Source organism: Falco peregrinus, chromosome 1, assembly GCF_023634155.1.
Source record: "Falco peregrinus isolate bFalPer1 chromosome 1, bFalPer1.pri, whole genome shotgun sequence".
Lineage (NCBI taxonomy): Eukaryota > Metazoa > Chordata > Aves > Falconiformes > Falconidae > Falco > Falco peregrinus.
In genome coordinates, this window is record NC_073721.1 from 26,486,570 (window position 1) to 26,513,310 (window position 26,741).

At 36.3% G+C, this 26,741-nt stretch overlaps 1 protein-coding gene across 2 annotated transcripts in view; it reads right to left on the bottom strand.

The window, feature by feature from the left end:
- Positions 1-474: 474 nt before the first annotated feature.
- The window catches only part of PDE6C (phosphodiesterase 6C), a 31,313-nt gene continuing 5,046 nt past the window's right edge, over positions 475-26,741 (bottom strand). Inside the window, exons 2-23 of one of the 2 annotated variants that reach the window (XM_027788843.2) lie at positions 20,245-20,397; positions 20,041-20,130; positions 19,670-19,810; positions 19,022-19,096; positions 18,869-18,933; positions 18,691-18,757; positions 17,903-17,950; positions 17,553-17,702; positions 16,729-16,872; positions 16,577-16,645; positions 13,339-13,485; positions 12,852-12,959; positions 12,647-12,756; positions 10,511-10,598; positions 8,717-8,817; positions 7,535-7,642; positions 7,206-7,269; positions 6,110-6,184; positions 5,882-5,965; positions 4,716-4,869; positions 2,507-2,558; positions 475-1,846 (exon numbers count right to left, since the gene is read on the bottom strand). In XM_027788843.2, the coding sequence (XP_027644644.1) occupies positions 2,539-2,558; positions 4,716-4,869; positions 5,882-5,965; positions 6,110-6,184; positions 7,206-7,269; positions 7,535-7,642; positions 8,717-8,817; positions 10,511-10,598; positions 12,647-12,756; positions 12,852-12,959; positions 13,339-13,485; positions 16,577-16,645; positions 16,729-16,872; positions 17,553-17,702; positions 17,903-17,950; positions 18,691-18,757; positions 18,869-18,933; positions 19,022-19,096; positions 19,670-19,810; positions 20,041-20,130; positions 20,245-20,397 (2,061 nt within the window). In that variant the 3' untranslated portion in view covers positions 475-1,846; positions 2,507-2,538. The remainder of the gene's footprint in view (positions 1,847-2,506; positions 2,559-4,715; positions 4,870-5,881; positions 5,966-6,109; positions 6,185-7,205; positions 7,270-7,534; positions 7,643-8,716; positions 8,818-10,510; positions 10,599-12,646; positions 12,757-12,851; positions 12,960-13,338; positions 13,486-16,576; positions 16,646-16,728; positions 16,873-17,552; positions 17,703-17,902; positions 17,951-18,690; positions 18,758-18,868; positions 18,934-19,021; positions 19,097-19,669; positions 19,811-20,040; positions 20,131-20,244; positions 20,398-26,741) is intronic. The other variant, XM_005238928.4, reaches the window with a different exon arrangement.

The window sequence follows — 26,741 nt, forward strand, 5'->3', positions numbered from 1 at the left end:
TCTCTGTCATCTTGCAGGCTTGGTTGAGAGTCAAATCTAATCTGCAGCAATCTGCTTACATGTATGCAACTTGCCCAAAAGGGCTTTTGTCAAACGTGTTTCTATATTTATTGTTCAAGAGTTGTATATTAAGTATTCGTTCTGGATAACTAGGTCCTCTTTGGGTCTTTAAATACAGTTATAAAAAGGTACACTATACATATTAAATACATCATTTAATACAGTTTGAATAAAATTACATGATCATACAACCTTGAAATAGATTTTAGTATCTGCATTTAATACAGAAAATAATACATGATACCTAGTTTTATGTCAACTAAGTTTGCATAAAATATTTGGTCCATTTATAAATAAGGAATATAAGTGAGATTCTTTTTGTGTATTCCTTTAATTTTGGGTGATAGTTGTACACAGTATCTGTGTTCATAGAGCATTCTTAGAAAGGTATGTGATATGGCAGATTGTTCTGTCATTCTCCCTTCTCTGTGGATGCTAAGGGCCGTTTTGAGAAAAAAAAAAAAAAGATTGGGTCTGCTTTCTTGAAGGGGTGAAAAAAGGTGGCAGGATTGAGTCTCCATGTCAGACTTGTTTGTTGCAGGAATTGCATTTGATGTCTATTTCCTTTTAGATTTGGAACTGGTTCCAGTGAATGCTCAGATCTGTGCATAATATAACTACCCATTTTTGTTCCTTCATCTGCAGAAGGAGCTGGCTTCGTGAGACCTGAGTGGAAGATATGGAGTGGACTCTGCCATTCATCAAGAACTGAAGGCTTTGGTAGGGAGATTGTTGTTTACGAAGAGCTAATTTGTGTGCCGTCTGTCCTCTTGTTTGTAGAAAGGGAGATAATGTGAATTCTGATTTGCTTTACTTCTGCTGTCCTCTCCCTCCCAAGATTAAATTGGTGCCAGTTCATTGGTTTTCAGACACTTTCATTTACTGCATTTTTAAAAAAATGTGCATTGGGAGTATGTGAGCCTTTTAAATGCCTTTGAATATAGATCCTGCTCTAGAGATATGGTATAGGTATCTTAGTAAACTCTTGTACCCAAAGTATGATGTTTATGGTCTGCCTTTTTCAATTTTTACATTAAAAGTTGGTCAGTTTGGGAACTGTGGGCAGAGCTATTTGCATATGGGCAAAAGAGTGGTTTCTCTGAGCAATGGCTACAATTCATATTTATCCTTGGTAGTTTTGAAAAAGTACTGGGTACCCTTGGCCTTCTTTCTATAGGTATGAGCCAGGGAATTGTGTTGAGCATTCCTAAAGTGAAAGAGATGTTTACTCTAGAACTTTATATAGTATTGAGAATGAAGGAAAAGGACACAATCCCAGATTAATGAAATACACATAATATAAAAATCTAAATATACAAGTTACGAAAGTAGCAATTTTTTTGAATTGTACATGTTAGATTTCATTCAGTAATTTCACATACGAACTGTCAAAATTATTTATATTTTTCCTGAACAGTGTGCAGAAGTTACATATTTTAATAAAAATACTTGTATATAAATGGAGTGACATGAAAAAATAACTATAGCGCATTTAACTCATTTTGCACCATTATTTTTTCTTTTAATTTTCCAGTTTTTAATTGTAACTGTTTACTCCATTAAAAATTATTTCCAACAAATGGCAAGAGTTTAAGAGGATTGTTAAGAGATCAATCTATACTATTCTATGCAAAGCAGAAATCCACTGGGGCTCATTGAAGTTCTTTCTAGATGTCTTTTCTGTAGCAGAATCAGTCTGAGACAAAGAATTACAAAAGTATACATGTTTTGGATTTTCCATCCTCTCCACTTCCACCACCACCACCACCTCCAGCTGCATCTTCAGCTAAAAAACAGAGAAGGGAACTAAAGTGAGTATTTTCTGTTAATTTTAGTGGCTCTAATCTCTTGTTTAAATGGTGTTGCGTCTGTCATATGCATGTTATGTGTGTTTGACCTTCTGAAAATTGGATGTGTTTTCATTACACATGGGATGTTTTCATTACACATGTCTGGGAAAATGGAATATGAAACAATAGCACATGTTATATATACATATGTGTATATACTGTAGCAGTTGATACCAGCATTTCTCAAAGGACCAAACACACACTGAACCACTCTTACTGGAAAGTTTCAGTAGTTAAATATATTTATAACTCTGTCCCACACATACGAAACTGAGGTATGCAAGGCATGCAAAAGAAATAAACTCTTGGATCTTACATATATAATCTGTGAATCTATTTTTGAAGCAGATGATACAAAAACTTTAATTTGACCTAAGTGTATAAACGTTTATCCAACCCTACATGAATCCCTTTGTAATGACCAATTAAGAGAGACGCCTTTTATGTTTGTAATCTTATAGCTACTGAGTCTGTTACTGTCTCTCTCAAATGATTCCACAGATGCTCATTGGTCATAGTTAAGATTCTTTCATTGTAATAAATTGCGTTTCCAGGTTCATTTAAGGTAAGATACTAATATTAGAATTAAAACTTACATTTGAAAGCTGTGGATCACCATGTTACTAGGTCATTTTCGACCCTTTCCACCTGCATTGAAACATGTCACATAATCAGTGTCCTACCCTCTGTAATTTGGGATATAATCAACACTATGTACTAACTATGTATTTTATTTTCTCAGTTGAATACTGTATTCTGTTTTAGTTTCTGTTCTGAACTTTCCACTGTAGTGGTTCAGCAAATATGTTTTTTTTAATTTAATTTTATTTTCTGTCTACTGAATGGCTAAGAGTAGTCAGATCACTGAGATCTAGAGAAACCCCTGTTGTTCATCATGTGTCAAATTATTGTTTGTATGAACTGACTTAACAAACCCATACGTTTACATGGCCTTGATTTGACAGTATCAGATTTGTTCTTCACAGATGTTCATGGCCTCATTCCAGTGCATGTTTTAAAAGATGCAAAGTATTTCCCTTACATTTTGTGATACCAATTATGATATGCAAAGGTTGGATCCTTAGCTCCTGCAAATCAGTCTGTCCGTGCTTGCCTGTTTAAGGTTCCTTGTGGGAAAATACTCCTTTCCTTAAGTCAGTGACTAAGTGATTCCAAAATATCAATGATGTCAATTGGTCCTAACTTCAAGTAGGAGCAGAAATACCTGACTTTTCCTAAATGTATAATTTAATTTTTATTTAAGAACCTTATGCTTAAGGGCATAGGATCTGACTTTAGTAACTAAACTGTCCCACAAGAAAGCAAAATATATAAGGAGGTCTGTGTGTAGGTCCCCAGTTGTTTTGTTTTGTTTCGCTGGTATTTCTGAGAAGTTCAGATGCTTACATTCCAGTGTAAGGAAAGAGTACCTTGTTCATGCTTACAACCAGCTAGTTCTCAGAAATAAATTGATCTTAAATAAATAAGATTATATGATTAATTGTAAAAACACTGTTTTTAAAAGTAAATTTGGGAGACAATGAGGTGAGCGTAATTTCTTTGAAAGTGTGTGTAAATGGTATCACAGTGTGAGCAGGCCAAAATATTTCTTGTAATTTTATTACAGTAATAATACTTGACTCATTTTATTAAATAAGTCTTTCAAAAATCTGCTTTGATTAAGTCATGTAATTTAATGGTACTTTTTTAACCATTTACAACTTTTCTTTTTTTGGCTTAGTATCATTTACTTTAGGAGCCAATAACTCTCTAGTGCCACTTCACACTGACAGTAACTTGATGGGTGGCCTTGAGTAGCCTCTCTTGTGTGAAATGTGAAGAATACTCACCTATTTCGCATAGACACAGATTAACAAATAAATTATTCAGTACTGTTCTGTCTTTTAAAGGTGTGAAACACACGCTTAAACTAACTTTTTTTCTTCAAACTATGTGATAATAAATCATTCTGTAGCAATCAGCCACATGTTTCTGTTTTAATCTCTGAACTTTTTCAGTCATCTCAGCTGACTGGCAGAGCTGTTGACCTGCTGTTCCACATGCAATATGGAATAAAAGTAACTGACTTATTTCACTCTTACACTTGAGTGATAGGTTCTCAGATTGTATAAAAGCAGATTCTTTTCCAGGTTATCATATGCAGAACTTAGATTTTTAGAATTTTAGGACTTGGGCTGTCTTAGGAAGATTAGTGTCAAATTTGTAATACAAGAGAGTATATTTCAGCCAAGAAACTAATGGTAGGGATCTAGAGTCAAAAGCTTTATCTTAAACTTGGAAGAGAACTGAGGATTTGCACTGCTTCTTTGTGTTCCAAATGTACATTATCCATTCCCATCTCTTTTCCTTATGCTTTTCATTTTAAACTTAAACAAAGCACCTGAATACATTTGGAGCTGATGCTACACATAATTTGGATACATGCCTAGTATTTGAGGTGATCGCAGCATTCACAGATAAAGAAGTATTTAATTACACTCAGTTTCAAGTCTTAAGACAAAAGAAATTTTACATTCCCTTCACTTTTGTGATGGTCACATATTCTAAAATTCTGCAGTTTAGATAATGAAGCCAGTATACTGGATTTGTATAATCTCTAAAGGGTTGCTCCTCTTCCAATTAAAGATAAAGCTAATTCAGAACTCAAATACTCATTAGTATACTCACTCATTAGTATGAAGTTTAATAGAGTGCACACAAGTACACTGCATGTGTGAATTTGAGAAAAAATATCTTGACTGCCTTACAAATACATATAAATGAAAACCTTAGAAGTTACTTAACCTTTTTTGGCAGCTGCTTCTTCTTCCTTTTTCTTTTGTTCCTCAATAATTTTCATCTTCTCTTCATATTCATCAGCTCGTGTTTTCCATTCCACCCTGTTGTTTTGAAGACCATCAAACATAGGTGTAATTTCCTTGTGAAACCTTGAGAATTCCTATACAAACAATTAAATTAGTAAATTAGAAATTTGTAAACAACGGTTTGTAAAGTCTGAATTTGTGGAAATACTGTTGCTTTGCAGAGAAAACATTAACTTTCATTTTTCTATTAAATGAATTCAGTATGCATGCTAGATGAATTATTTTTATTTGATTTCACATTGTTTTCAAGTACTTGTTCCATCTCTGGTATCGGTTTTCTGTAGAAAACAAAAAATTTTCAAAGAAATAGTGTAAGTACCTGCTGGTGCACATTTTGAAAGCATGTTCTTGGCCATGCAGTGGTGGGATATTATTGGTAATACCGTATTGGGATGATAACGCCCTTTCGTGCACATAGTCAGTTAGAAAAAGTCTGGATTGTATACTGCACATTTCAGTATCTTCCTAATTCCCACATTTGATAGTCTGGTTCATATAATACAATTATAACTATGATACATGGTATTTATCATATGATTATCAGGATATAATAAAGTCTAGTATCCTATAGTATGTTCCAAGCAGATGAGGATGTATCTGAAGATGTTACTTTTCTGCATGACGTTTTGGGATAATGTTAAAAGCTAGACAGGGATTAATAATGTTGGGATTTCAGTGCCTTACGGAAGATACAGAATATCTATATTTCCATAATATTTGAAGTTTCCTATTCCCCTTGCTGTGCTATTAACTACTTTCTGTAGCCATCCACATGTTATATACTTAAATTAAATGGGACTGTGAAGAATCAGACTGGGCTTTCTAACTCAGTCTTTCAAAGTAGTTACAAAACCTCAGTGCCCTCAAGTTTCACTGAGATCATCACTTTTTATGAATATGCTTCACATCTCTTGAATTTGTTTTGCGGGAACAATTCTATGTAACAAAAGATTGAGAAACTGTGGTGATTGTTTACCCTGTAACCAGGAGTCCTGCTGCTGTCTAGAATTTTTTAACTACAACAGTTTGTCACTAATTGTGCCATCAGAACTGCTGCAGCAGGAAAACAATAAAAATTATTCTTACCTTGTACACAAATGTACACACAAAATCTATGAAACCAACTTGGAGCTTAGGTAGTTCATCTCCTTTGTTTCTGTCCATCATAGGCTAGAATAGAATAGCAATAATTTAAATTATGTAGATATCATGCTTTTTGGTATAATGATCTAGCAAGTATCGTGAACCATTATCTATTCAGTGTTTTAGTAACAGTTAATGCTGCTTAACACAGTTAAATTATTTAGTACTTACAATTGGTTGTTGCTGTAGCACAGTTCGTTCCAGGTCACCTTGCTCCCAGAATTCATTTGCAACCATGAGGGCAACCTGAGCGATCACAATTCAGTGGAAGTGTCAGCAGAAAGCAGTAAATTTAAATAAATAAAGAACAAGGCTTTCAAGAAAATGTTAAAATGTTGACTAACCAAGAACTGGCATATTACTGTTAAATACTTCACTATTACTACTAACTTCCCTTCCACAAAGACAGGACTTATTTCTTGTTAGCTGCGTTATCTCTGACTAGTTTAAAAACTTCTCCAGAAATAGAGAGTCTCGGTCAAACACAATAGAATTCCACTCTATAATCCCTGCAGAGGTAGTCAAGCACTTCTTTCAAAAATTAGACGCTCTCTGGTGTACTTAAGACTTTTTCCAGCAAAATAGCTCTACCAATATTCTGGTGCATGCTGAGTAAATGATAGATTATAGTCAACAGGAACAAGACAATATTAGTAACATAACAATCTTCTAGTGACTGTAATGTGTATTACTTAGAAGGCTCCACAAGCATCTTGTTGTATTTTGATTATGCATTGTTAAAACCTATTCCTGTAAAGCTAAGCAACGAGCTTCAGTGTGATGATCAATAAGTACTGGAGCACTTGAAGTGCTTACACAGAAAGCAGTATCACACTGTATTACAAAATTTATTTTTAGCATGTTTAAGCTACTTTGCAATGGCACCAAGATCTACAGAATGGAATGGACATAATTCAAATTATAGTGTTGTTAAATCTGTACCTTAAAAACAGCTGAAAAATAGCAAAAGTTGGATAGCACAATAATATCCGAGTGATATTTAGGGGTAGCTAGGGCAACTGGCAGAATCAGGAATGCCAGTTTTAGCTGAAGGACAAGTAGAGAAGTGTGGAACAGCTGTAGAGTGGTTGGGGAGAGGCATCATGGAACCCTTACAGTGACAGAAAAACAGAGGTGGTTTTCTAGAAACACAGGTGCAGATACTTAAATATCTATCAACTGATAACTAAGTATTTTTTTTTAAATGATCATGCACCAAATAGGCAGTAAAACAGATAGTAATATTATATATGCAAAAAGTACCTACCTTACTTTGCACTTCCCAAGGCTTGGTTATTGCAGACAGGTCACATCCAGTCATCATCATAGCCCTTTGAAAACACAGAACAGGAGTATAGTTAGGATGATGATAGAGAAAAAAAATATCTAATTTTTTTAAGTAGTTTAGATACCTAAGATACAGACAGATGTAGATTTTGCACATTTTGAGAAGATTGTAGACACCTATTTCTAATTTAAAATCATGGTTATGCTCATAATTGGATAATAACACCAAGTCTTAATTTACTCATTTAGGTGCCCAAATTCTTTCAAAATCTGGTTTACTGAATAAAGAGTAAAATATTAACCACTTACATGATGACTTCTTTTTTGGTTGGGTCAATAGATATATATTTAATTGCCTCCTCTTCTGTTTCCATTTTTTCAATTGCATCCACAATCTTTTGAAACATAGTTCTTTTCCTGTTGAAGCATACCAATAAACCGTGTATTAGTGAACAAAGTGAGATAGAAAACTTTATTTCTGGTATTTATGCTTTTCCAAAGTAGCATCCTAGACATGGTAGTATCAAAGTGACACCTTCCTGTTGAACTCAAACTTTTCAGGTACCCTAGCATGTTTAGATTTTGCTAAATACCACTGACATGTAAAGTGTTATGCCAGAATTCCTGACAAAGAAACAAATAACCTGTTTCCTAACAATTTGTGTTAAACTGTCTGAGGTGTCATTCTTATTTCTTTAATATTCCATGTTTGTTACTTCGTGTAACATAAGAAATCGACAAAAGCAAAGCAAATACTAATAAATGTTCTTCCAATCCCTCCCCTCAAAAATCCAAAAAAGCACTAAGACCTGACTGAGGAGAAATTTCAAAAATATAAATGTGTCTTGCAATTTGCAATTGCTTAATAAATCTTCTGATTTGCATTTAGGATGAATGAAATAATGGAATTACTGTTTACTAAAATTTAATAACTGCTGTTGAACAATTTACTGAATTGTGTCCTATCTTCTCACTTTAAATTGTCTCAGCCATAAGACATCCGGACTGAAACAAAGGCTCCATATATCTTTAAGGAAAAAAACGATTATAAAAGCACATTAAATCAGTAACTTAAGAACAGGGTGGATGATTTGATATTTGGAGTCTTTGGCATATTTAGCCCTGGGGTCAGTTGATGTCTGCAGTTTTGTTTTTAAACCAGGATTTTAATTTCCATGTCATAAGCATACTCTTGCTGAGTGTGAGTAATTGTAGTATGGTATGCTAAATCACACATGCACACAACCTTACAATTAGGCTAGAGAATCCACACTTCTGAAATGTAGTGTTTGCTCATAGATTTATTTGTTCTCTAATTTGAAAGCTTATAATGAATCTAAGAATGTCTTGGGTTTTTACATGAATTAGATTTAATAACAATTTTAAATACAGCTTTGTGCTCTGCATATAAACAGCTACAAACTACAGTTAAAATTCTATAGAATGTAGACATTTTTTTCAGTAGGAAGTTATACAGAATGTAATACTTACTTGAAATACAAAGCCAGGTCAGTTGCTATTATTGCAACTTCGAATAAGTGTAGAACAGTTTCAAACTGGCGCTTGTTTAGGTTCTGGAAGATGTTTAAACTCTGCAAGATGGAAAGTTTGCAAATTCAGTTGCTTTTCTAACGCTGTCTTTGGTTTGTTCTATACAGGTTGTCTTATAGAACAGTGTAACGAAATTGGCTGACTAAAGTCCCTAAATTAAAATACAGTGCAAACAGAAAATTACTCAGTTGGTAAAGACGGCCCTTACTCACGCCTAATGGACGGCTCAGTAACTGTGAACGGGCGGCGGGTCTCGGGTGCTGCCCGGGGACCGCACAAATAACGACACCCACAGCCACTCATGCAGCTGCGAGCCCTGCTATTGCCATATCTAAATTAAAACCAAAGAAAACCACCTGTATTCCACGTAAATAGCAAAGAAATGGCAGTTCTTCATAATTCCGTTGCAGTTCACATTCCATAAACCTAGTTTTCCTCCACTTTTTAAAGCTTCGCAGTAGAGACCTTTTCTTCCTGTTAACCCCAGTCAGTAAGATTGCCTGCAGTGCTATTGGGAGGCTACAGTGAGTGTAATGTCCTTTTCCTCAGACAAAGGGAATGAGAGTGTCACAGGCAGCATTTTCCTAAGTTTTCTGGATTTCCTACCTTCCTTCCCAATACCTGTGGGAGCGCGGGGCACAGCCATGCTGCTGCTGAGAGCCCACGGAGGGCCTGGCCGCTGCTCTAGCCAGGGGCAGCACTTAGTGCCCAGCATTGAACAGCTGAAAAAGTACATTGCCATCAGTAAGGGAAAGGGGGTTTTGTTGGGGGGGGGGGATTTTCAGTCATAAATCTTCTGGGGTTTTTTTGTGATCATTGTGCTACTGGTTAGTGTAAAGATTTATTCTGTGGCCTCACGGGGTCAGGAAATAGCACCACCATAGGGATCAAAAATGGAAAAATTAGGGTGGAAGTGGGGGCCTGGCCACGCTGCTGTGAACAGGTGGGATGGTGGGGGCATGTCTTCAAGCCTTGCCTGGTAAATCTCCATATTTCCCTGGAAAATACGTAGTAAAGAGCTGTAAATAGTCTCTTCCCTCGTAGCCAGGACAGAGCCAGGCGCCACAGAGGGAAGGGCAGCCGATCCCCACCGGAGGAGCAGGGCTCTGTGGGGCAGAGGGCCCGGGCGGGCTGCGTTGCTGCCGTCTGGTGTAGCCTGAGGGGATAGTGGTGGGGAGCCTCACCTCTATGGCTGCTGGGAAAGGGCAGCTGCCTAATTCAGGGAAAATCAGTAATGGGAGCTGCAGCAGAGCCTCTTGATACTGACTTCTCTGCCTTAGCAAGGTAAGGTGTGCGTATGGGATCCGGCCTGGGGGTGAGCGGGCCCTCCATAAGCAGCTCCATCCCTTTGTTCCTTAGCTGCCAGCGCCAGCAGCTGAACTCGGGCCTCGTGAACCAGGGCAGCAGTTTAATTACAATATTTTCTATGTATGTATTGTATTTGCTGCTTTGGTTTCAGCATCATCTGTTTCATGCAATTTAAAGAAAAACCTAAGGAATGTGAGTGAGGCCTAGAGGAAAAGCTTTTTTATCTTGAGTCTATTTCTGGCATAATTCCCGATATTTCTCTAAAAGAGGGCAATGCATAAGAATTTAGCTTAAGACTTCCTAATTTTTGCATAATTTCTGAATCTGGACCTAGAGGAATGAATGAGACAGTGCAATTTGGAACATCATAGCTTAATTGGATCTTAACTGTTGAGTAATGTGAGCAGAAGGTTCAGGCAGACGTACCTCATCTTGCAGTAGGGTTTTGCTGTACTCTAGATGATGCCTTTCTAAAATGGAAGAGCCATGAAGTTTTGCCAGCGGAGCAGCTGACCTGTTGAAAAAGAAGAAATTATTTATAGTATTTTGGAGGCAATATTTTTGATTCAGGATTCAGATTTTTAGGAATAAAATGCTTCAGATCTGCATGTTCACTAGTTTAATCTATATGTCTTAACTTGGTATGATGCAGAGCAAATGAAAATACTTGCTTGCCTTCACTCTTGTGACTGAGTAATGATGGAAATTGGAGAGCACTGGGTGTTCAGTGCCCACTAAAGTCAATGGTATGGTTAGATCCCTCAAAACTAAAAAACTGTTTTTTAAAATAGGCCTCCGTTTTCTCTTGCATGTTCAGTTTTGCTGGTGATTTAATCTACCCACTTTCAGTGTACCTTAAAAGTAGCTTTTATCCATCTTTTAGTATTTATTCCGTGGCATGGCTTTTGAACTTGACTGTCTGTAATGCCTGTGGGCCATGTCCCTTGTGATTCTAACTTACTATAAGTAAGTTAAGTCTAAAGTAGCAGGATATTAGAGTTTAATTCCTCTAATGCCCTTGGGCTCCTTCCTTCCCTCAAAATCATTGTTTTTTGGACTGTGCAAGTCCTGACAGCTCAGGTGTGTTCAGGCTTATCACAGAGCATAAAGCATCCCTCTGACACTGCGCTAAGCATCAACCAGAGGAAATTCTGTGTCAGACTTTGGTAGTGGAACAAGTGGACAAGTGTCCTGTCTACCTAGGCTCCAGGTGGTTCTGCATGTTTGGAAGTGTATTTTCCTCCTTTCTTCCCTTGGCTAATAACTCCGTTCCTTAGATAACCCAAGGCAGATTGCCACATGCTACTTGTATTTTCTGACTTGTGATTAGGACTGTCGTGGTAAAGCCTGATAACCTTTATAAATAGCTTTACTGCATATGACCTCACATAGAGGGCTTTCAGCTAGGGAAGACCACAGTAGGAGGATTTAACCCCCCCCTTAAACTTATTTGGATGAGAGGCAGTCCACTGAATAAGAATCAGCATCTCTCATGCTCTCCTACGTCATGTGGAGAATCCCTGAGAATAATCAGAAAATCCCCTCGCATCACTGCTCTAGCATGCAGACTCAAACACCTCTCCCAGGATGAGTGTATCCAGGGTCAGAGGAGGAGGATGAATCATACTGGAGATACAGTTGGTGGGAAACTGTACTCAGAAAATTATGGTTATAATCTTCTGGTACATGTGACATTCTGAGAAACCCGTGTTCTCCTGCTAGCACATAGAAACAAGCCCTAACAGTTCACTTTAAAAGACTAAATGTTAGATATTTCACTCTTCAGGAGAAGAGTGGATCTCAACATGGTATGTAATGTTGTAATAAAAAGGTATTTTAAAAAAATCAAAATTGTTTTATAACAAGCATCTACTAATTAATATGTTTTCATAACAAGCGAAAAACACAAATCCTTTATAATGTTTTCTCAGAACAAAAAGGAATATGAATTGCAAGGCTTAGCCTCATGATGTGTAACTTACTGGCATGTGGAGCCAGTGGCAGAACTCAAGCACTTTAGCTCAGAATCCTGTATAACATGAGATTACACCTCAGGAAAGGACCTACGTCACTCAGTAAACTGAGTCGGGGAGGGGACACAACTGAGCTACTCAGATCAGATGGCAGAAAACAGAAAAAGGATGCATTTTAAATCCTGTGTCCCTCTAAACTAGCCCTTGTCTGTGCCACATCCTGAATCCCTCTCCAGAAAAGTGCTTATGCCCTGTCTTGAAAAAAAGTAATCCAGTCAGGGATTTTAATTTACTTTTCCTCATTTCTTTGTGGCCTCATGTGCATGAGGCTCTGTTGCTAGAGCTTAATCTGTCTTAAAAATGAACTGCAGCTCCAGGAGATCCTTGTAAGGTTCTGCTTTTGCATTTTGCCTTTGTGTTTCAGCTGCCATGACAAATGCTCTGAGGCAGAAATCTTCTGTAGCATAAATGTTTATTCATGTCAGGTGAATATGGAATACCTACTTTATGTTTTTGCAAGTTTTGACATTTTTTTTTCTTTTGCCACTAAAAATACTACATTTCCATATATTTGAGCATTTATACTTACTTCATTTGATACAAGTTGTTGGTCCCTCTGTGATCAATGTCATGGCAGAAAGCAGCAGCAACCATAGCGAAGGCTTCTAGATCAGTATAGTATTTCTTTATTTTGCCTGTCTGTAAAAGAAAACACAGTTCTGAGTGTGTACCTTCCAGTTGGAATTGAAAGGAAAACTAAATAATGAATGTAAGGTTAATACTAGCAACCTTACCATCAGCAGAGTAAACATTGTTTGTCCCACATTGAATCCGTGTCGCCAGTTATGGTAAGTGATATCTCGATAACCCTTCCTGACTGTGTACATCCATCTTGTAAGGACCTATTATGAACAAAAGTGATTAAGATTGTGCTGTTAATTGAAACAAGATGATGGAATTCCTATGAAATTACTGGAATATACTATGAAATTACTGTACTAATGTGCAAGTCCTATGAAAATAATTGCTTTTCATTGAATTAAATATGGAAACAGCAAATTTTTCTTATGTAAATGCATGTTGATTTAATTCCTTTCATAGTTCATACAATTGCAGGATTATTTTTAAGTCTTTATGACAAATATGCAAATTTTTAATTAAGAATGGAAGATCGTTATCCGTACCACTAATGGTACTGCCTACTTCTGTATTAAAGTGCCTATAGTCAGCTATTTTTCTTCTAGCTTAAAACAAATATAAACAAAACAAAATAAATCAGACCTCAGCTGGGACTTTGAACTTTTCAACAACATTTATCTCGAAGAACAGTCGTATTCCACAAGTTATTAGGCCATGCTCTGTAACGGGAAAGTCACTGAAGCGGAATTCATACAGTTCTAAATCTTTTGGATCAGGTAATTCTTCTTTCTGTTAGGAAAAGTCAAAAACATAAGGGGTTTTCTAGCAAGAGCAAAGTTGGGAAAACTTCCTTATTTTATTCTCTGACTTCAGTAGAAACATTGCCAAAGGACAGTATGCCTACTATATCTTCAAAGGCCTCAGGTTTCAGTACAAACTAATGAGTATTAAGTTATGAAACACAGTCATGATACTGCTGGTGTTCTTCTCAAAGAGGATAAGTAAAGTCTTGGCCAGACAGTGTTTCTTCCTATTCTGAATACAGTCTATTGTGACCATCTCAACATTTTCTTAGTTCAGAAATCTCAGACCTTCGAATTTCTCCTTCCTGGTATAAAATCCTCTGATTCTCCTTTTAGCCTGGTCCCAAGACTGAGTTCATCTTTTTCACAACCAAAATTAGTCTTGTTAAGTGTTCCTCTCTTTTGGATCTTATGAATAGCGATTAATATAGTGACCAAAACCAACCTGTCTAGAACAAAACATTTTTTTCCTTTTATGGTAGAATAAAGTATGACAACAGTCAATAACAGAAGGCTTGCTTGCGTGCCTACCTACCCAGAGCCTTGTCTTGTCCTGGAGAAACTAGGCAAGTAAAGATTCCTGTACATTTTTCCCCTTTGGAGTGTTGGTGGTTTATTTCTGCTCCACAGCCAACTCTCAAAATTAGTCTGTCTTACCTTGTGTCCTGTGACAATCTGTCTTTGTCTGTGATAGCCTATATACACTTAATATAAGGATGATTTGGCACATGGAAAGTGGACTGGATAATCCTACAAGATCAGATGTAAAAATTCACAAATCTTATTTGTGTTCTTATTTGTCTGCTGTAGATTCCCAACTGCTTGGCTCTTGAATGATCTCAGTATATCCATAGAGTAAAAATTGTGACAATAGTTACATGTGCAGAGCATGTGTTCATGGTTAATATGGCTTGCTTTAAATTCCTTAGAGTCATTTACTTTCTAGGGCTGTAGTTGGTGGTGATTCTGTCCTAGTAATTGTCTTTCTGTAGTTTACAACAGTCTATTCTGAACAGTCCTGATGAAGATGAGGGATCGTTCCAGAAGTAGTGGACTGTATAAGTGCATAGTCTTTTCCCCATGTACTAAATTTCATTAGAAGACCATTCAGGAATTTTCCTCTCTCTAACAGGCAGATACAGAGCTTAGGCCAGCTCTTCCTTCTACTGAAGAACCTCCATAAAACATGTACTAAATTCTAAAATACAGGGGATACAAAAGTTAAGAAGCTTTGTATTACATTTAAATTGCCTAGTTTGTGTACATTATATAGATTTACATTGAATAGCCTAACTGGTAATAGCAGTTGGAATTCACTAGCAGTACTAGTGAACTGTTGTGTAACACTATTCATCTGTGTATCCCAAAGTCTAGGGACAGCAGTATTATATTTTAAAGAATGCACCCCAATCCAAACAAGAATTAATTCAGGGAAGTCTGATACCACACAAAAAATAGATTATATGAGCACAATGATTCCCATCCTCCATACTAGCCTATAAATTTTTCTCCATTTTACAGATAAGGAAAAGGAATGGCTAAATGTATGCATGTTTTTCAACAAATAAGGTTGAATATCCATGCAAAGGTATTTCTTTATCCCTGGGATTTTCCTTTATATCTACTCTAATCTGAGGTCAAGGACAAGGAAACTTGGAGCAGTGGTGTTTTAAAACCCGTTACTTTGTGAGTCATCAGATGTAGAAACACCTGCTTTATCCCATTAGCTATCTGGGATTCCAGGTCTTATAATAGGATAAAGCATTTGCATGTAGCCTTGGCAGTGCAGAAGATATGAGACCTTTGAATTTGTGACTCCACAATGTTGATAGAAATAATTTTAATTGCTTTTTGGAGATTTAAAAATTCATACCAGTATTATATTTTTACATTTGGAGCCTGTACCATAATAATAATAACTTATTGCTCTACCAGCAGAGAGATTTTGTAATATTTATCTACTAATTTTTGCAATTCTTTATGCAGGTAAATTAAATTTACTTTGAAAGGTATGTGAAGCTGCACACAGTCTGTTGATTTTTTTGTTTTATTTTGTTTCACCACTTGTAAGCTGTGTGAGCACCTGTTTTGTGGGAGCCAGTAAAACCTTAACACCATTGCATTCCAGCATGCACATGTATGTAACTAAAAATAGCTGAATGAAATCTTTTCTCTGTGGCTATGTCTACATTACCAAATGTGGTGTAATAGGAGGAAGTATGTGAAGTGGTTGGTGCTGGAGGTCAATAGATTTGTTTGTATTTGACCTTTTTTCTTCAGCCTAGCTCCGTTTTGATCCATTGACAGTGAGAGTTCATTCAGTGTTTTCCTGGAGCACATCTTTGAGTTTTGTTTCAGATAAAGTAAGCCAGTGCATGTGCTCCAGAACTGTTCCACAAGAAAAAATGAAGTGCACTTAGCAGGCAGAAGCAGGAGTTTTCCTCCATAAAGGCATTCCCTTTCTAGATTGAAATACCAAGGCAGCCAGAGGACTGCACAGTCTGGAAAAGAAATGACTCTTTTGTTTTAATAAGAGCAGAGTTTTAACCAATTAGGTCACATGCAGGTTTGTCACTGTGAAGTCACTGATCGCTGTCTTTGAATTTCTTTGCCTAAGGAAATGCAGGAAAGTCAGTCTGAAAGTCGCTTAGTCCCACTGGACACTCCTACATGTGTTCTCTTACTCAGAATGAAAGTGACCTTACATCTATGTCCCTTCTTTTATTTTCAAAATTAAATAAACTCAGATATAGGTATAGCACAGTGCCCATGGATATTTAAACAAGTTAAACACTTTAAATGTTAATTCATATAAACTTTTCTGTATAACTCTGACTATCCAAGTCTGTTGACACAAATTTTGAACAGAATGTTTCCCTGTCGGTAACAGTGTGGTCTGCACATAGAAGAACCAAAGAGGTTAAAGACTGTTAGATGAACTCCATCTAGCTTGTGGAACTGATAGCTAAAATCACTCGTATAAATCAGGATTTGGCTATACAGTACTTCTTCTGTAATGAGGACACATTACTAACTGATACAAACATGCCACCAGAATTTTCAGTTTAACAACTTACCAAAATCCTGATAAGATCCTTTTGATCACATTCTTCTATACTATTTACATTTAATTTCTCCTTGTATTTCTAGAAATGAAAATGAGTAAGAAATTCAGTTTTTGTGTAGCTAATTTCCTACTTTAATTTTGTAACTGTGAACAGAAACTTACCAGTATAGATTCAACTTCAGAAGGGGTGGCCTTTGTCTGGTACATAAGCATTTCCTGAGCAATGTCTTTCCTGTTTTCAAGCTTATTCATTTTGTCATAAGTGTCAGTATTTAAAACAGACCACCCCAGGAACTGTGTGAGAGTCTGGAACAAAGCCAAGCAAAGCAGAGATGACACCATCACAAAAAAATTACACTGACAATTTGAACTTACTTTTCTTAAACTCCAGTTTCTGGTAGTGCCCTTTGAAAAGCAAAGTGTAACTGTACTTGCTAGAGGCCTTTACTTTCCATCAACAGATTCTCTTAGCACGTCACAGCTTTTAATGATGTTTTCTCAATTTAGTAATTCAGGGGCCATATTCCCATTTTGTATACAGGACCTTGAGGCTTATAAAGCTTAAGTTAGCTGGGTGGATTTGGATACACTGTGTAGTGTCTTGTCTTGCCCAAGTGCCTGTGATCAAGAACACTCTGGGAACTCCCATGATCACAGGCACAATAACCATTGGCAAGCAGCACACCATACCTGCTTACCCACTGCTAATTAGGAGATGGTGACCAGCACTAGAAAGTCAAATGATTAAAACTAAAATGATATCTGACTTTTGTTCATTATTAGAATGTAAATGATCGCTCATAAATTTTCAGATTTTAAAGGGAAATAAAATTTCTGATTCTTAACTTTATAGTGAAAATGGAAATTTGTTTAGATGTTAATATAGCCTATTTGGAAATTTTTAGACATTTTAAAATTAATTTTTACAATAATATTTTTATTAAGACCGTATGGCTTCTTCAAGCCTCTAATTGTATTAAGCTTACTTCAATAATCTGTTCATCATACTCGTCAAAAGGTTTTCCATCTTTCCTATTGTAAAATGTTGCAACTCCCACAATTTCTTCTTTTTTGTTGACAATAGGCAATGACAGGACATTTTTGATAACCCATCCAGTCTCATCCACTGGTCCTTTCTGTAGGGAAGGCAAAGAACAGGAAATGTATATTTCTTTGAAAGTAGTAATACAGCAGTTGTTATAGGCAATGTTACACTAAGACCTGTGCATCACAGAAAAAGGGGAAATTATTTATGTAATCAACTGTATAACTAATCGGTGGAAAGCATTAGCATATTTTCTGCAATGTCTATAATTATTAACATTACTGGAATTACCTGAAATGAGAAATATTCATCTGCTCGTGCATTCATCATGTTACAAATCTGCAACACAAAAGGAGAGATGGTTCAAATGGATCATAATGCACACCAAGATGGCCTGATATTTTAAAAAGGCATGTTTATTTTCTAAGCTAATGACAGTGAGCACCCTAGCTAGTTACAGAAATTAAACCTGTTCCTATTAAATTAGATGTTATTCTAATTATTCTAACAGACAATTTTTTAATGCTTGTAGCAAAGTCCCTCATGCATGATGTCTCACAGTGCATAGGCATAATGGTTAAGCAAATCACTTCCAGTTTAAAACGGCATGGGTGTTTGTAGAAAAATAACTGAGTACAAATGGCTCTATCCTTACTACTTTTGAAAGTGCCACATAACTGTCATATGTCACAATTTTGAATTACGTGTATTGTCTACACAAGAAGAGATAGGAAAAAGAAAATTTTGAAACTCTGTTTATGATTATTTTCTTACTTTGACATTTTGGTGTGAGACTTGGCACACCTGGAAAAGTGACATCAGATGCAGACATTATTCCTCCGATGTCACCACAATCACGAAAATTTTCCTATTTTGGCCATTTGTGCTGAGAGCTTGTCTCCATACATACTACTGATGCACATAATTTCACTGGGAACCAATGACACTGGAAGAGCATGGCATTTTTGTATAGGTTTTTGGCCATGGGGAGGTCTGGGGTTTTTTTTTGTTAAGTCAGAAGAATGCATGTATGAACTGCATGAAGTAAAACTTAGTTTTTGCTTCTGCTATGAACTTACAAAGCCATTTTCAGCTACATATGTTGGCAATCCACTGATAAGACACCAGTGATCTGCTGGAGGAGACCTTTAGAGACAGAAGAAAATTAAATTATTTCTGCGATACAGACATGTTACTGTTCTATCCCAGCAATATATCTAATTACCACACATTTGCAGGCTGCCAGTGAATACTCACGGAATGACTTTGATTTCTTCTTTTCCATGTAAAATATAGTCAATAATCTTATAAAAGTTGACTTCCTAAATAAAAAGAGAAAAACATGTAGGTGACTGGTACAACCTCAGTGTCAAAATTAAAATAAATAAAAAGAAAAATTAATGTCCTCACTCGTCCATCTGGTGTCTTGGGGCCTTTGTAAGGCTCTGCCTCCCCCAGCCGGATTGGCCACTCATCATAGAATTCCTGAGAAGATGATATGCAGGGTTTAGCAAAAGGAAAAAAAAAAAGACATTTCTGCGTTCATAGATAACATGACATCTGTGGATAGCAATTTTATTTTTCCTTCTCCATAGCTATACTATGATCACATTTCAGACAATATTAAGAAAATACTGTTAAATACATTCCAGGCAAGGAACATTTGCCAATAAATTGCAGGCTAATCTGAAGATTATCTTGGGTGGTTGTACAGCTTAATTGTTCTTTTTGAAGGCAGGTATTTATAAAGCAATAATTAGACCTTCACTTTTCTCCTGTACCCTTTCTGACATGGAATTATTAATATGAAAATTTTATGTTTATTTTTGTATTTATGTTTATTGTTGTATTCTTTGCCATGCTTGTATTTCACATGTAATTTTTACATCATGGTTAGATTTTAGATAAATTATCCCAAAGGGTTAGCCAGCGTAGCGACTTTGCGTCTTGGAGAGACATGCACTAGAAATACACAGAACAAATAAATTAGAAGGATGGGTTTTATAACTTAATGTTAGGAGTAGCACGTTTCTAGCAAGTAGGCAAAATGATTGTTACCTTCTCTTTTGTCATGTCCAGCAGACCAACAGAGTATCTTTCACAATTCAAACACATGCGAATAGTGTACAGTGCTTTGTGAAACTGCCGTTCTATATCTGTTAGCTCTTCAAATACTTTGTTGGCAGACCACAAAAGCATCTATTTACAAGAAAAGAGAAAGAGGGTAAATGTTCATAACAGTAAGAAAACATGAACATATGAATCCTAGGCATTCCAGAATAAAATTATAAAGTGCATTACTGTTACCAAATAACAAAATTAAAGAGATGATATCCTTACTTCAAAAAGCTTGCAAGAATATAGAATAGTGGGAATAACAATGTTTTCACACAAAAGCAAAGTATTATCATTAACAAATTATTCTATACCTGACTTCTTCTGGATTCAATATTGTAGAGATATGTTGTATGATGGTTTCGTAGGACCAAAGATATAAAATTTAAGTATTTTTTAAAGACCTAAAAATGACAAAGAGCAAAAATAAGGCAAAAGTATCGAATCAAGAGGTAGATTCACTGAAGCTACTTGTTAAACTAACAACTATACTGTTTTATGACATTTGAGGTTATTACCTCTTCATCCTCTTTTGAGAACTCAGGGGCATTTAATTTGTTGAGTGCCATCACAACGGCAAGCACCTCTTTACCCTGCAAAATTGGGACTGCCAGCATACTGATTGTTGTAAAACCAGTTTTTTTGTCCAGAAAGTCAGAAAAATGGTTGTTCTGAAAGAGAAGGAAAAAAAAAAAAACCCAAACCAAAATAAAACACACAATTCGTTGCCACACCAAGAGAAAATGATCATTTCATTTGATAATTTATGTTTGCAGTGGTATGAGCACAGTTTCACAGTGCAGTAGGTTTATACTCACAAAAAAACATTGTCATTATTCAACTCAGTCTTGCAGAGTTATACGTACAGGCTGTACTTGGGCATTGGTTATGAATGTAGCTTCTGAAATCAATTTCTGTGTGGTTTTTCATTAGAATGATGAGAAATTTGAGGAATTAAAAGTATGGGAAAATCTAGAATAAAGGAGAGAGTAATATGACTTTATGGCTGCCTGAGGGTCTAATACATATGCCTTGCAGGTAAGAGAATTACTTCATAGCTATGTTAATTTTTATTATTATTTAATTATTTCTGTAGATAAAATTCATTATAATGTCCCATCACACAATGTTTAAACTACCATCTGTCCTGAATGTATATGGATAAAAATACTTCTGGCAGAGAGGCATCCCCAGCAGGTATGCATCTGGCTGAACCATTTCTTACTCCTTGATGTCTGAGGGATTCCCATTTCTGCTGCTCCTGGCACAACGTGCTCCTCTGGTGAATGGGAGGGTGTAGGACCAAGGGGGATCAGCACACAGAGCTGCTTTTGTTGGGGGTGTGATCCTGTAAGATTTAGACCACGTGACTAATGAATGAGCCACAACTACCCACCCCACCGATTTCATCCTTGAAACTGAATGCTGAGGAGGGTTTAGTAAAAGCTATTCTTTTTATTCTTTTATATCAAAAATACTGGGAAGCTAGTTAATGTTTCGTGGAAAACTTTTATTTCCTTGTATCAAAGAAATTCTTTGTGTTTTCTTTGAAATGCTTTAGTCTTCTCTTTAATGTAAAAAAGGGATTTGAAATTTATTAGGGAAATCTGTCAAGGATTGATGTGTTTTGTGGTGTTCTTACAACAATACATCTAAATAAGCTGAGTTAAGAGTTGGAGGATTGAAATCTGTCGATAATGTGCATGCTGAGAAGTGATATGGTTCTACTAGGCAGCTAGAACAGCCAAACTCTGTCTTCACTGAGTTTTTTCCGTCCCTGCACATCTGCCACTGCTAACAAGTCAGTGCTTCTTCAGAGAGATGACTGCTCGAGTCCTGGTCTACAGTCAATGGCAGATTCTGCCTGAATTTCCTTTAACAGGTCTTCTAATTTCTCGAGGTGGTGAGTGGTTGGTGCTAAATGAGAATATCAAGAGCTGGTGAGCAGGCTGGTAACCAGGGAAGGACAGACTACATTATAACACTGTGGATAGGAATGGCAGCCAGCCAGGGGGAGGCCAGTGGAGTCCACTTTTAAGGACATCCACTCAGAACCAAGATTCCCAAACCTTACCAATCCCCTGCTGTTAGCCAGTATTAGTGAACCCACTTACAAAGTGACTGACTTGCTACCGCATGTCTACCCACAAAGCTGGTACATATTACTGCTATTAATTACTACATTAGCTTAGGCAGCCAAGATCTGTATGGTGCATCTCAAGGTGTCTTCCTTGCTGATGAGCTGGAGAATGTTGCAGGATACCACATAATGGAATCTCTACTTTCATAAATTCACAAAACTACTTAAACAAACATTTTCTATGTTGTAAAAGCAAGCATTAAAAGGCTAGGAAATGCCAGAACTAAAATTGTTTGTCTAGTATTTGAATCTTTCCTCTTAACTTCTTTTTTTCCCTCTTCCTTCTAGCAATTGTTTCTGGTATATTTTGAATTTATAGCATATACAACCCTGAGAAAGCAGGCTGGATTTTATTATGTGTTCAAAATAAAAGAGTTTTTTTCCTTCCATTCCTCATAGTCTTCAGACAGCCCATCTTTTACATTTGCATTTTAGATTTCCTTCTAGGACTGCATTTCTATGAAAGGAATTAAATATGTGGAAATGTCTTTTCTATATTTACTGACTGGCACTCTTGCAGGGAATTGATTCTCTTAAGGAAAGCTTGTATCATCTACATAGAGAAATTGAGAAGAATAAAAGTAACCAATATATTTTCTGTGTAGTTCAATTGTCAAGCTGTATTCGGGTACCTGGAAAGTGTAGCCAGTTTCAAATATATTATCCAGGTGAAGAGGGGATATTTTCTCTATTTCTGTCAAACTTTCCCTGTTTTTTCTGTTTTTCTGAGAGAGGTATAGGGGTATCTCACTTAACAGATATCCAGGGAAAATGCCAGTCTGTCTGTCTCTTCTATGTGAGAATTAAATACTGTCCTTCAGTCTACTAACCAAATATGTTATTACATGGAAATACTTGATTTTTTATAAGATGTATAACCTACTGACATGACCATTCTGGTTTTGTGCATGGTTTTGGGCTTCAGTAATAATTTCTGATTCTCTGACTGTTTCAGACATTCAAAATAAAGTAAATCAGATAAATAATATGACCCTGTTTTGTACTCTCTCCACCTCACCAAGAGCATCTAGCATAATGGTGAGGCCCAGGTTCTTGGTTTTAGAGCACTGTATGCTGCTATGAGGCATAAATAAAAATTTCAGACACTTCTGGGTTTCTGAATACTTAAAAGGGACCTATTATATACACCAAATGAGCTGAATCAGCAGGACATAGTTGCTGAGTCTTAATTTGTTTTCTAACTCCAGACTGACAGTACAAGCAGTGGTGTTGAGAAGTGTTAAAAAGAAGTACTTTGGTCATACAATTTTTGCAGAGGATAGGAAAATTTTAATGCAAGTCTGTGTTAATAAACACAAAGTTCAGTAACCACAAGCCATCCTGAGTTGTGCCTAGATAGTGCAATGCAGAAAGATATAAATACCTCGTAACACATTGGCAGTATTCCCACAGCATATACAAAGACTCTATCACACATAATTTGCATATAAAAGCAAAAATCTGTGCTTAGTTTTAGGCTTTTCATTATTGAATATTTTGCACATAATTGCTAGGCATTTTGAAGCCTTTATTTCCAATCAAGGTTTTAAAATATTTTCTCTTGAGAATATAAGCTCCTTCTGTTCTCAAAGAAAATCACTTTTCATGGTGTCTGGAAAATCATGTTCATAGACAAATAAGCCAGAAATACGCTCTGCAGTACCAGAGCCAGAGCACCTTGATGCTCCCATGAATATATGAATGTGGACATTTAGTCTATTTAAGCCTGATCTTACGAATCAAACCATCTTTTAGAGCAATGTTGTGAACTTTCAGCTGTCAGTTAAATCATAAAATAGGCTTTTTAAAAAAATAAGGGAAAGGTGATCTGTTGATAACTCCCTACGTGTAGCACATTTGCAAGCATTTTCTACTAGCTCTATTTAAAGCTAAGATAGCCTAGCCATTTACTAGACGATGATCAGTTCTGTAGATATATCCTAAGATGTGCAACATGTCCTGTATTTGCAGTAAGCTAGCACCAGCATGTAAGAGTGGAAAATCAGGATGCCTCTGTGTTCATCTTTCTGTTATGAATGATAGAAGGTAACTGGAGAGGGGTTTGCCAGGCTACTATGGATCTAGTTGAAACACTTGAAACTTTTCTACTTCTAGTAGAAAACACTTGAAACTAGTAGCTAATCCGTGTTTCTTGCTTCTCTAAACCATGACACCAGTTTCATCTCACTGTAGCTTACCAACACTACTACACAGTGATAAAAACCTCTTACCAATGTAATATCAATATAATCTTCTATGTTTAGATCATTTGCCTTCAACTTTTCAATTCCTGTTAAGTTTTATAAGCATAATTTCCATCTCTTAGCTACCAATGGAATTTACTAAATCAGAAGTCACTGTTGTGAAATCAGTGTGATTTCATCTCTGTGAAAGGGAAAAATAAGGCCACTCCTTCCAAAAATATTTTATTTCCTCATATGGCAATTACAAATAAACTTGCTTACTGAGACTGTACCATATCCGATTCTGAATTGTAGCTATACAATTCTAAGTTTATGTCTGTAATAAGGTAAAATAAATACAAAAGAAAAATTCACGCCCCTATGAGCCACAGGCATTTTGAGAAGAAAGTTAATTTTAAAAGACTAGATGAGCAGATAATACTTTTTGATTATGTAGTTTGGTTGTTTTTTTTTTTAAATCAATGTTACTTTATTGTTTCTGAAAAGTTCTTATTGATGGACTGCTCAGAAGGAACCATCTTGTATCTCTCTTATTTCATGGCTCTCCCTGCAGATCTCAGTTCCTTTCTTGGGAATGATATGGTCTTCTGTGTTTCTTTTTACTAGTTTTTAAAGACATTATTTCTTTCATGATGAATTCTCCTCATTGACAGGTTTTAGATATCCCACAATTCTTTAAGCAAACTGAAAAAGTGCTCTGCAAAAATCTCTAACCTTTCACAGGCTTTATTCTATGCTAAGCATATAAACCAATGAAGACCATCATTCTAATGTCAATTGAACTGTCCTACTGTATTTAATAAAGGAAGTACATTTCCCAAATCATAATGTTATCTTAGGATTTACTATACTGTGCTGCAGAGCACCAAACTAATCCTTGAGCATTTCTGGTGGGATTAATGGCAAAATGCAGCCTGAAGTGAGTTTGACACTATTGGAAACTCCAGGTCAAAGTCTGTAGTGTAAATTATTTGTTGAGTGTAAATTTGATCAGTAAATGCAAAAACTATTGTAGGTAATGGATGGTGTAATCGTTAATTTCATTTCCATTGCACATGCAAAAGTAAGTTATACAAATGCAGGAAAGAGGGGAAACAGAGAAGTGTGAAAAGCAACTCAAAAGTATAAGGGAACAAGGATCCCTCTTCCCTGTTTGGCTAGTCAGGGTGAAGAGTCCCTGCTCTTGTTGGTTTGAGGTAATAGGAACAGCAGCTCAAAGTTGTTAGTACCAAGCGTTCTCACATCACCAGTATATCTGCTTATTCCCTGTTGCTTTTAATTTGGCACACCATCATCATCATCTTCATTACACGTGTGGTTGGAATTGTTAGAGAATGAGACTTTCCCTTAAATATTTGCTTCGTTGACTGGGGGCCTTGCTAGCAAGCAGCATGATGTGGTTTTGTTCATGTCCCACAGATGACATTTACACTTTGGTTTTCATATCACCATCACCATTACTCCCATTCAAAAAACTGTTCCTGTTCATCCCTTCATGTGTCAATTCCAAGTGACCTGTCAGTGTCTGCTGTGCAGCCTGCCTCTCCATTTTGAGTTTGGCAAAGTGCCTCAAATATCACAGTTAAGGAGAACTGATAGGACTTAATCCTGCAGCTAAGGTGGTAGTGCCAAGAACCTCTTTCCTCTTACAAAGCACAGAGGAAGAATGGCCTTCTGGGACCCCTTGCAGTTATGACTACTTTGCTCATGTTGGGCTGGAGGTTCTAAGTTGGATAAATGAGCTCAAAATATGAGCACTGCTGGAACAGGAACCACAGGAACCTCTGACACCAGGAGCTGGTGTCACACTTTCGTCATTATCACACATTTTTTGCATCATCTTTACATGTTTCTGTTTTTCTTTCTGGTAGCTCTGCAGTATTTTCTCCTCTTCCTGATATTTTGTTTTCCCACTGATAGTCTTGCATTGGCTCGGGTTTCTCAAACAAAATTTTTACCACTGAGTAAGTGGTATTGGTGTGCTATATTGCTTCATCTTTTATTTCTGCATATCCTAATTTCAACTCACAAATGTTTTTGTTTCATAACTATATAGTTGAGTATGAATGGAAAATAAAAAGCACATGCCAGCAGCTACAAAAATGTTGTAAGTCCAATTCAAAACCATTCAGCTAAACGAGATGGCCATTCTTTAGGCCACACTCAAAAAATCATGTATTGTCAGGGATGTAAAACAACTGCATTTTGGCATGTAACTTACTAGCATTGCAGAACAAATCGACTTTGATATCTTCAAGATCACTAGAGTTCTGAAACTGAATCAAGTAGAAATTAATACATGTTTAACAGCATTTGGGGGTTGAACTTTTCAGTCATGTCACTGAAATGTCTGCTTTTTATTTGCCATATGTAGTGTCTATTTTGCAACTTTTAGAAACTGAATCTATGATATTGTTTTAAGTATGGTTTTCACATAAAACAAGGAAATTAGGCTAAAAGGGAGGTTTTCATTTTAACTTTTAATTTTCAATTTTCTTCAATTTTGGGAGCTTTTCTCTTTTAACACAAATTAATTCAAGGAAAGAATTAAAGGTTAGGGGTTTTCTTCTGGAAGGCATGATTCATAGAAATTTGCTCCTGTGTTAAAATATTTTCTTGCAACTTGACCAAATCTTTGTCTTTGTAACAGATTGGAACACGTTTCCATTTT